Below are 12,097 nucleotides of genomic sequence, written 5' to 3'. Positions count from 1 at the left end.
TAAACCACTACCATTACCAGCCACTCAAAACTGAGGGTCCTGGAACTCCCTATTTTTCTCTACCATATTTATTCTTCTAAATTCTTTCTCTTACAGCTGGGAGATGGACCCACTCTCTATAAGAAAAACGGTGCTGGGTTGTGCTTAGTTGCTCAGTCATGTCCAACTCTTTGTGATCCCATGGACCAGGCTCCTCCGTCCATGGAATTCTCCAGACAAGAATATTGGAGTGGGTTGCCAAGCCCCCCTCCAGGGGGTCTTACCATCCCAGGGACTGAACCCAAGTCTCCCACATTGCAGGCAGATTCTTTATAGTCTGAGCCACCAGGGAAAGTGAAAGGGAAAGTGAAGTCACTCAGTCGTGTCTGCCTCTTTGCGACCCCATGAACTGTAGCCTATCAGGCTCCTCCGTCTCTGGGATTTTCCAGGCAAGAGTGCTGGAGTGGATTGCCATTTTGAGCCACCAGGGAAGCCCCAAGCAAAAGGGTGTATTGTCTAATTCAGTAGGCAGGACATAGAATCTGAGCAGAATGAAAGATAATGAATACAAAGAAATCCAGGCAGGAAGTAAGAAGCAGGGATGCCTATGATGTTATTGGTATCTCACGCATGTGCTTTATAAAGATGCAGACATTCAGACGAAAACCACAAACTGAACATGGTTATACTTATGGCCACATTGGCAATGGTTATGTCTCAGTTTTGAAAACTCAGACTGTCTTTATGAATGCAGATTTCCTGAGGGCAGGATTTGTGTTCTTTGAAATGATGAGTAGGCAAAAAATTTTCCCCAATAATTTGAGCTGTGTGTCAGTTATCCTTGACTTCACTTTCTCATAGAAAGTTTCTTGTGTTTTCCCATAGAAATAGAACATACTGACAAGCTGCAGATCAGTTGAGGCAAGTTAGCTCCATTAATGCAGGGAGTTTCCTCAGAACCCTGGGGATCAGTGTTTGCCTTAAAAAGACTTTTTAATTGTTGAAAAATATTTTATTAAGCAAGAAACTTAACACTTTATTGAAATGATTGCATTTTGATTTGAAAAGAAAGCTTAGGAGGTTGGGACTCTGGGAAGAATAAGGAATGAAGAAATCTGAGTTCTTTTCCTGTCTCTGTTGCTAGACCTTTGTGTCACCTTGGGCACACAGCATATTAGAATCCACAAGCATGCAGGGGACTTAAAGAGGCATCTGGTTTAACACTTTGCCCAATTTAGCTTTCATCTCAACAATAAAGTTTCTTTAAGCCCATACCTACAGGATCATAGCAATAGCAGTTCAGAAACAGTATAAACAATTTTCCCCCAAGGAGCAATAATGGAGGTGATCACATCTGTGAGGACACCAGACACTTTCTTGACTTCACTTTTTTTTTTTTTTTTATTCATGATAAGGTTTTAAAAGAGCCACAGGGAGAAGGCAAACAATAACATTTAAGAGAGAAATCGTGTCTGAGATGAACACCAACAATGGGAAGGAGAAAAGAGACAGGGGCTTAGACTAACATTTTTGGTTTTGGATTAACACAAATTTTGGCTTTCTGTTGACTCCATTGTTTGCAAACATGCATAATGTTAACACATCATTACCAGATCAGAAAAAAAAAAAAAGAAAGGAAGCTGAAAGAAGACAGTATTTGGGAGTAACGTGTTGGTGAATACTTAGCAAGGGAGGTGGGAATTCCCTGGTAGTCCAGTGCTTAGGACTCCATGCTTCCACTGTAGCGTGCAAGGGTTCGATTTCTGGTCGAGGAACTAAGATCCCACATGTGGCAAGATGTGGCCAAAAAACAAATAATAAATAAAAATAAAAAACACTCAATTAAAAAAAAATGAAGGTTAAAAAGTCTTAGGATGGGTGGTGGGCATGGGCACATATGCCAAATTAGAATTCTCTGTGAATACTGCCAATTTTAGGGCACTGGGAACTGGAAGGTTGCCCTTATGCAAATATTTACCTGGCAAATGAAACGTTATCCTACCATACATGACTTTAAGCCAAAAGCCTAGTGATGAAATTATGGAAATGTCAAAATGTATTTCTGTATCAGATAACAAATGTTGGCCCCTACTATGTGCAATGGCACTGTGCCAAAGCACCATTCACTTCTGCATATATATTAGGGTTTAGAAGTGGAGAAATCTTAAAATTCTGCCAAAATGTAAAGACTCTTCTTGCTTAAGTAATTGACACCATCCTGAAAAACATCAACTACATACATGACTTCAAGAAAAATAATTAAGGTTCACAGATATTTAGGGAAATGAAACAGTTGTCAACAATTACAACCTTCACATTTTGAAGTTGGTGGTTGCAACACTTACTTTTTAAATAGGTAATCATGGAAAAATTGACTAACATGCCATCTCATTTTCATTTGAATAGAAAGGTAGGATGAGAAGGACATGACTTATGTGAAAGTGAAAAAGCAAAATGTGTTCATTTATTTTCCTTAATTCAAAGTCAATCAAGTCTAGATTTATAAACTACTACATTTTAAGGTGAGTTTTTGAATACTGCAATGCACATCGGTTGTGTTTTTTTCAAGGTGGAAGTAAAAACATGACATAAAGCTGAGGCCAATTAGTCAACATCTTACCTGAAGTTGCTCTTTGTTCTCTTCTCTTCTCTACTCTCCCTGCAAGAAGAAGTGGCAGATCAGTTGCAATATGCAGCCATGAGAAAATGATGTAAGTAAGACAGAAGCCCAGTTTATCACAATTTCCAGACACAGTCACTAGGTCAGCCATGTTCAACATTTTTCCCGAGATGACGGGCACAGAGGAAAGGGCTGAACAATATTTTCAAATCAATTTACAAAAGTCAAAAATTAATGAATATGCATTAAATATGCTGCTGGGTTTAAAAAAAATCTTGTTAGAGCCATTTACTCAAGAATAAAATTAAGGGTGCAAGCCCCACCCACAGAATAAATCCCCATGTTCCCTGTGGGGGTAAACATGTAACTAAGATAAGACCGTGCCCTCTCATGACCTACTTGGGAAGATTAAGGACAGACAATACAACATGAAACAAGATGCGCCCTCAAAGGGTGAGTGCGTGTGTGCGTGTGTGCGCAGTTGCTCAGTCATGTCTGACTCTGCAGTGCTGTGGACTGTAGCCCACCAGGCTCCTCTGTCCATGGTATAAATGTTTAAAATATTAGAGGGTGAAATGGTTAGTTTTAAGAAATAAAGGGGTGCCCATGAAGTTATGGAGAAAACAGTATTTGATTTGAACCTTGAAAACATATGTAATTTGGGGAATTTTAAATCAGGAAAGGATTGATTCTTGACCAAAGAAATAGTATGGGTTCTGTGCATGCATACACGCATGCTACGTCACTTCATTCCTGTTTGAGTCTGTGACCTTATGGACTGTAGCCAGTGGGGTTCCTTTGTCCCTGGGATTCTCCAGGCAAGAATACTGGAGTGGGTTGCCATGCCTTCCTCCAGGGGACCTTCCCAACCCAGGCACTGAGCATGTGTTTCTTACGTCTCCTACAATGGCAAAGTGAAAGTGAAGTCACTCAGTCGCGTCTGACTCTTTGTGACCCTATGGACTGTAGCCCACCAGGCTCCTCCATCCATGGGATTTTCCAGGCAAGAATACTAGAGTGGGTTGCCATTTCCTTCTTCAGGGGATCTTGCTGACCCAGGGATCAAAACAGGGTCTCCCGTAGTGCAGGCGGACTCTTTACTGTCTGAAATCCCATTGGCAGGCAGATCCTTTACTACAAGTGCCACCTGGGAAGACCTATGGGTTTTGTAGGACAGGGCTACTTGAGCAAGAAGGGTCACCTTTAGGACTTGCCTTAAGAACTCAAATGAACAGAGTTTTGCATAGGAGAAGGGCTATCTGAGAAGTTGGGCCAGAGGTTGAGTATGTCAGTGGGGGGAGAGAGGAGGGAAGTGATGGATGCAGAGAGGAGACGGCAGGAAGGCAGAGCTCACAGGGCCCAGGGGTCTACAAACTGTGAAGTGCAAGGGAAAAGGAAAGGTCAAAATGAATGGCTATCTAGGTGTCTCTGGGTGTGGTGATGCAATTCAGGGAAACGGTAAACATGATAGGGACATGGGAATGATGAGTTCAGTTTTAGGCTTAATGAGTGTGAAGTGCTACAGGGACTTGGAGCTTGGGAGGGCAATTGGAATTGAAAATACAGCGTAGAAAATGGCCACATTAAGAAAGTGGCTAGAGCTGAAAGGGGAAATGGAAATATACAGGCAGACAGAACAGGGGGCCAGACTGAAGACAGGGACCAAGAAGCAAAAAACGTGATTTGTGCTTTGTGATGGAGGATGACGAGAAGACAGAGGAAGCAGAGCTCCACGAGACCAACCGAACAGAGTCAGGTACCACAAATAAAGTTTTAGGAAGTATGGAGTGGGGCTACCAAAAGCGTCCAAAGCAGCTGAGTTCACGAGGTTGTTGCTAGACTGTGAGAGAGAAGTTTTAGCAGAGAGAGGGTGGGGAACACAAGAGGCCTTGAAGGTCTATAGGGTAGTGGGTGATGAGGAAGATGAGGCTGAGGAGGAAATGACTTGTCCATGATACTTGCCAAACATGAGTGAGATGGGGTGATAGTTTGAGCTGGAGTTAAGTCAGGTTTCTGGGATACCTTAGCATGTTTATGAGCTTAGGTCAGAAGGTTGGCACCAGGGCAATGGTGTGTGTAAACACCCCTGTTGAGTTGAGAGCCTTGATTCTGTGATGGGTAGGTAAAGGCTACCCTTCTAGCCATCACTTTCTTGTTAGTTATTAACTTTTCACAGATGGAGCTGCTTACTGAGAGGTTATGGAAGCTGCATGTAAACTTCCTACAAGGCCTTTAAACTATAAGGTAGAAAACATATAAGCCTTCCCTTGTGTAGCTGCCCAAAGGGGAGAATTTATTTAACTGGCATCCTGATTAATTTCATGTTCTATTCATTTGAGTGATTTTCAGAGGACTTGTTTGATGCAATTTGTTTCAATGAATGATTCAAATAGATAAATGGCATGAATAGCACATTTAAAGGTTTCATTCATTACCAAGTGTGATGGGGTATCTCCTCATTCAAGAATTTTATTGGGCAAGCCACTATGTACTTTTGATTATAAATTTTTGTATACTAAGGGCCTCAAATATTTTCCTGAATTTTTACAAAAATGTTATTCAAGTCCTGAATTATTAAAAAAATAATTAAAATAATTAAAAAAATTATTTTCCTTTGAGAGTCTTTAACTTGTATGAGTCATAAATCCTGAAGGCTCACAATGAAAGTACTGAAGGTAAAGAATGGGTTATGGTAGACAGTCTCGAAGGTGATCCGATGATCTTCTCTTCTCCAGGCATTTGTATCCTTGTGTTGTCTGCTCCCACACTGAATCAGATTGACTTGTATAACCAGTAGGATTTTGTAGAAATAATGTGATTTCCAAGGCTGTACCTCAAAAAACATTATGGCTTCTGTTTTGTTCTCTCTCAGATTACTTCCTTGGAGAGAAACCAGATAATATGTTAAGAAGACACTCTTCCAAAGGAGAGACCCATGCGGCAAAAAACTGAGGCCTCCTGTCAATATTACTGAGACCTCCTGTCAATAGCCAATGAGGAAGGGAGAACTCCAGAACAGCCAATGTGCAACTGAGGCCTCTAGCTAATAGCCAATGAAGAATTAAGGCCTCCGGAAGGGCCAATGAGCAACTGAGGCTTCCAGTTAGCAGCCATTGAGAAACTGAGGCCTCCTGCCAGCAGTCTTCATCAACTTGCCAGGCTAATGAGCAGCCCCTTCTGCAGCCCCAGTCAAACCTTCACATGGTTGCAGCTCAGCACATCTTGACTGTAACTTCATGGGAGACCCTGACTCAGAACCACCCAATCAGTCACTCCAGAGTTCCCCACGGAAACTGTGACATGAAAAATGTCTGCTGCTGCTCTCAACTGCTAAGTTTTGGGTAAATTGTCATTCAGTAATACACAACTAATACTTATGGGGTAATTTTATTATGAAAGTTTGGGTTAATTTATCATTTAATAGAATATGCATGTGTGTGTGTGTGTTAGTCACTCCACTGTGTCTGACTCTTTGTGACCCCATGGACTGTAGTCCACCAGGCTCCTCTCCATGGAATTCTCCAGGCAAGAATATTGGAGTGGGTTGCTATTTCCTTCTCCAGGGGATCTTCCTGACCCAGGAATTGAACCTGGGTCTCTTGCATTGCAGACAGACTCTTTACCGACTGAGCCACAGGGAATATACATTCAAGGATGTTAATTTTTGCAGATCAATCAGTCTCCCTGCCTTTCTCATTTGTAAAGTAGAGATCAGAGCCTGCTTATCTGGAATGTTGTGAGGATGAAGTAATTTCATATGCAGAGCCAGCAGGAAATGGAGGATTTTTACAAAATACTGGCATTCCAGGTTTCAGAAGTGAGGCTGGAAGGCATTGCTGATAACGATTTTTCACTGAGATCTCAAACAGTTCTCTGCCCTTATGTCATATGAAAGGGGTCTGTAAACTGTGGTGTTCTATATAAATGTTATGTATTAGTTTTATTATGGTATTAGTTCTGGTACAGGAAACAGATTTCTGTTCTTAGTTACATATACACTAAACTTCACATTAGAAAAATAAACACTGGATAAATAAGACAATCTTACATTTATCAAGAGACACAGAGATTATACCACCTAACTGTAGATAACCCTCTAGGTTTCTTTTTAAGTCTCTTTATCTTGCTCTGTATGGGTAATTTTATCTCTCAGTGTTCACCATCACTGGTGTTCACCATCACTGGAAAGAGATGATGCCGAGACCTACATCTTTAGCTCCAAAATCTACCTAGGTGTTAGGTCCACTGGAAATATCTATATCTGCATTTTCTACTTCACAAAAGTCCTTAACTTAAATCATTATATTCCCCTCCAAAACTGCTTATCTTTTGTGCTATCCTGCTCAGGCAACCAGACATAAAACCTAAGACTCATCAGCTCCTGCCATTCACTCACCCTCGGACCATTCTGTTCTCTCTACAGGGCCTTTCAGAGCTGACCTCTCCTTTCTCACTGCCACTGACCTGGTTCATAAACTTGATAATTCTTCCTGGGGTTATTTTCTATAGGCTCCCAACTGATTTCATCAATTTTATGGATGGTTTTTCCATCCTTTGTGGTCCGATCCCTGTTAAAGATTAAAATACACTTTCTCTCATATGAAACTGATGACCCTGGAAGGCTTGGTCATGACCTACCTTCTGCTACAACCCCTGAAACACCGTACAGAATACTGACCAATATACCAGGAATTGGACCTCCCCCTCCAGCTCCCTGTGCATGTCTCTACTTCCTGGAACATCCGATAATGTCCTTCCTGCCCATCAAAACTCTATTCATCCTTCAGAGCTTAGCTCAGATGCAGGCCCTTCTGTGCTGTCTCTGGCTTTGTGTCACTCCCCCTAGTTTCCCATCCCCTGCAAAATTAATTGCCCTTCTTTCTATGCTCCTTTAGCCTTTGGCTTCCCTCATAGCTCAGTTGGTAAACAAACAGCCTGCAATGCAGGAGACCCTGGTTCGATCCCTGGGTTGGGAAGATCCCCTGGAGTAGGGGAAAGGCTACCCACTCCAGTAACTGGGCCTGGAAAAACCATACAGTCCATGGGGCTGCAAAGAGTTGGACACGACTGAGCAACTTTCACTTTCACTTTAGCCTTTCATTTGTTCCTTTGCTACAGCACTAACCCCAGTGCTTGGTTTATAATCAGTTGCATGTTTATTTCCCAACTTGACTGTGTTTTCCTTTAGGGTAAGAGATATATGCTTGCCTCTCTCTGTCTCCTTATGCCTCACAGTGCCTGGAGCACAGATGCTTGGGATTGAGTGGACATAGAGTTGTTTAATATCCCAACCCTCCTTAAATGCTAAAGGACACAAAATCAGTTTTAGTGCTGCTAACACTGAGTGCAAGTATAACCAAGAACAGAGCTTTTACCAAGTATTTACATTACAACTGACAACCTAGAAAACTATTACATTAGAAAAGTAGGTGATACATTGAGAGGCTTTCAGAATAATGAACATGCATTTTGCCCTAGTTGTGCTTTATTGGACCAGAGATTCTACTTGAAGAACAAAACATTAAAGTATTGTGCGCACCTTTACTTCTGTCTTAAACTGGATATAGGATTTCACCTGTGAGGAACCAAAATGGACGGTAATCTCATAAAAATGGCATTTGAAGGGTCTAACTTTTTTCTGAGAAAATGTATTTCGTTGAAATTAAAATGTCTCATCTCATGATGATTTATTTATATAAACTGAGTCGATATTTTTTAAAGCTGTTTTAGACATGGTGTTAATACGGTTTCAAGGAGAAACATTAAGTATATACCCACTTGTAGCACATTTCAGTACTTCATTACGGAAGTAGTTCCTTAACTGAAGTAATGGTTTCTGGTCTTTTCAAACAACATGCACATAAATGCCTAGCCAGTGATGACTCACCAATGATGAGCAGGGCATTTGTATCACGACTCAGAATCTTATGTCACTTCTAATGAAAAGAAAATGTTGTGCATACATACATAGGTATTTGTGTGTATGCATATACACAAACAGTGGGTATACATGTATATATATGTACACAAATGCACATACATATGCAATGTATGTCAATATGTACACATACGTATAAGGCATTACATATATGTACCTGTGACACATCTTGTAATTTTACAACCAGACATAGTCTCATCTCCACAATATGCCCTTTCTTCTACCTGCTTCCATCGATGTGTAAAAGTCTGTCATAAAATCTTATCAAGCTTCCCTACTGCACACCAATTTCTCAGTCACCAATTCTGAGTGTGCGTTCACTCACAGGCATTTTATCTGCCCTGCTCTGAGAGGTATTATTAATCACATCCTGTTGCTAGGATACCTGAGAATGTTCATTTATGTCCGATGTTTCTTTGGCAAAATGCACTATGAAGGAGGCATAGAATCATGACAAGGAAAATTACTGTGCACACGCTCTCATTTAAAAAAAAGAGTAGAAAGGGCAGGGAGAGTAGCACAGCTATCAGATAATATAATGTGAACTCTTACGAATTTTTTTTTAATACCGTTTTGTTTCACTTAGCTTTTAATGGAAAAATGCTGGCAATATTTCTAGATAATGAGAATCTATAGTACTTTTTTACTTCTTAGGAAAAGTGGAAGGAGGTAGGGTTTTAATTTTGTTTACTTTAGAGAAGGGGCTTTAAGATTTACTCGCGTTGGATGCCTCCGGGAGAGGTGGGGTTACTAGGTTACAGTGCTAGTTGATTTGCAGAGATAACCTAAACCCCAGGTCACCACTATTGCCATGTTTAGCTATCTTAATGAAAGACTTATGAGAAAAGTAATCTACAGAATATGTACTTGGGTAATGGGAGAAAAAAATACTTTTATCAGTATCTCTAAAAAAATTACTGTTGTTTTGGATATTAGTATTCCAAAAATTCTGGCTTATCTTTGGAACATGAATATATAAAATTCACCTAAATGCAAGATTTTCTTTGTCAATCTCTTCCCAGAGGAAACGGCATGATATAGTGAAATAAATGCCGACTTTGGTGTTAGATGGATTGACTTCTTGTCTTAACCACTGGTACCTATGGCTATGTTAACCCTGGGAACAAATCATAGAGGATTTCCCCAAAACTTGTTCTTTTCTGTTTTCTCCTCCTTTTTCCAGTACGGTGTGTGTACAAGATGTGTATATACACACACACCATACTGGAAAAGGAGAAGATAAACACTATCTGTTTATCGATATACTATCTATCTATTTCTACCTACCTATCTCTTATATTTCAACTGAAAGCAGAAACAACTTGAATTTTACTTCCATTATTTTTCTAAGTGGTATTAACAGAGTTCTATTATTGTAATCATGCTAATAACAGTAGCTAATGTTTATTAAACAGTATCTATGTGCTCACTGCTGTTATCAGCACATTATACATGTTAATTATTTTATCTTCACAGTATTATGAGGCTTGTATTATATATTATGAATATTTTATTATGTTTACAAATACATAATTATGTATTATGAATTTTAAACCTATTTTCGGGTAAGAAAACATGGTAGAAATTTCTTAAATAACTTTGCCAAATCACTGACGTACTAGTGGCAAATAAATAATGAGAGAACAAAAAATACTTGGGGTGAAAAAGTAGGGAGGAGTAAGGAGTGCAATATTGATCCATAAGCTATACTTAATCAGTCTCTAGGTTTGAAAGTTAGCTTAAATAAATTATTTTTAAAAATATTTGTATAGACTTAAAAAACTAGCTGCCTATTATTTATCAAATTGTTTGCTTGAATGAATTAACTGCTTATTTTAACTGCTAAGTACCTGATCATAGTATTTCAGGAGCAGAATGTCAGAAAGACCTTCAGATTCTGAACTTTTTTTTAGTAGATTAGTATTTATTTAGTTGTTGTTGTTCCATCGGTAAGTTTTGTCTGACTCCTTGCGACCCAATGGACTGCAGCATGCCAGGCTTCCTTGTCCCTCACCATCTCCCAGAGTCTGCTTAAACTCATGCCCACTGACTGAGTCAGTGATGCCATCCAACCATCTCATCCTCTGTCATCCCCTTCTCCTCATGCCTGGAATTTCTCCCAGCATCAGGGTCTTTTCCAATTTATTTAGTACCTACTATGAATTTGTCACTCTATTTTAGGCTTGGTGTTATATGACGTCATGGGAAAATATTAAACACATAATATATATCCATTTATATATTACATTTCAGTGCTGAAGTATAGAACTACTTCCAAGATTGAGGTGATTGCTTCTCATCTTTTGTAAAACCACAGGTACATATGTGGCAATCCAATGATGTCTCACCAATAATGAGCAGGGCATTTGTATCACATCTCAGTATCTCATGTCACTTCTACTGAAAAGAAAATTTTGTGCACACATATAGTTGTATGAATCTCTCGACTCAAGGATCGAATTCGGGGCTCCCACATTGCAGGCAGAGTCTTTACTGTCTGAGCCACCAGAGAAGCCCATGTATGTTTCCAGTTCAGCCGCTCAGTCGTGTCCGACTCTTTGTGACCCCATGGATAGCAGCATGCCAGGATTCCCTGTCCATCACCAACTCCTCGAGCTTACTCAAACTCATGTCCATTGAGTCGATGATGCCATCCAACCATCTCATCTTCTGTCGTCCTCTTCTCCTCCCACCTTCAATCTTTCCCAGCATAAGCGTCTTTTCCAATGAGTCAGTTCTTCCCATCAGGTGGCCAAAGTACTGGAGCTTCAGCTTCAGCATCAGGCCATCCAGTGAATATTCAGGACTGATTTCCTTTAGGATGGACTAGTTTTATCTCCTTGCAGTCCAAGGGACTCTCAAGAGTCTTCTCCAACACCACAGTTCAAAAGCATCAATTCTTCAGTGCTCAGCTTTCTTTATAGTCCAACTCTCACATCCATACGTGACCACTGGAAAAATCATACCTTTGACTAGACTGACATTTTTTGGCAAAGTAATGTCTCTGCTTTTTAATATGCTGTCTAGGTTGGTCATAACTTTCCTTCCAAGGAGTAAGCGTCTTTTAATTTCATGGCTGCAGTCACCATCTGGAGTGATTTTGGAGCTCCCCCCCAAAATAAAGTCTCTCACTGTTTTCATTGTTTCCCCATCTATTTGCCATGATGTGATGAGACCAGATGCCATAATCTCAGTTTTCTGAATGTTGAGTTTTAAGCCAACTTTTTCACTCTCCTCTTTCACTTTCATCAAAAGGCTCTTCAGTTCTTCTTTGCTTTCTGCCATAAGGGTGGTGTTATCTGTATATCTGCATTACTGATATTTCTCCCGGCAATCTTGATTCCAGCTTGTGCTTCATCCAGCCCAGCATTTCTCATGACGTACTTTGCACATAAGTTAAATAAGCAGGGTGACAATATACAGCCTTGACGTACTCCTTTCCTGATTTGGAACCAGTCTGTTGTCCATGTCCAGTTCTAACTGTTGCTTCTTGACCTGAATATAGATTTCTCACTTATAAAAATAGTAGGTATACACATATATATGTGTGTGTGCATGTA

General features: G+C 40.2%; 1 protein-coding gene across 1 annotated transcript in view; it reads right to left on the bottom strand.

Annotated features, from left to right (window-relative positions):
* The window catches only part of CHST9 (carbohydrate sulfotransferase 9), a 280,856-nt gene that overhangs the window by 149,842 nt on the left and 118,917 nt on the right, over positions 1-12,097 (bottom strand). The window contains exon 3 of the mRNA XM_018039801.1: positions 2,600-2,638. Coding sequence (XP_017895290.1) covers positions 2,600-2,638 — 39 coding nt within the window. The remainder of the gene's footprint in view (positions 1-2,599; positions 2,639-12,097) is intronic.

Source organism: Capra hircus, chromosome 24 (genome assembly GCF_001704415.2).
Source record: "Capra hircus breed San Clemente chromosome 24, ASM170441v1, whole genome shotgun sequence".
NCBI lineage: Eukaryota > Metazoa > Chordata > Mammalia > Artiodactyla > Bovidae > Capra > Capra hircus.
This window is presented reverse-complemented; position numbering and strand designations above follow the sequence as displayed.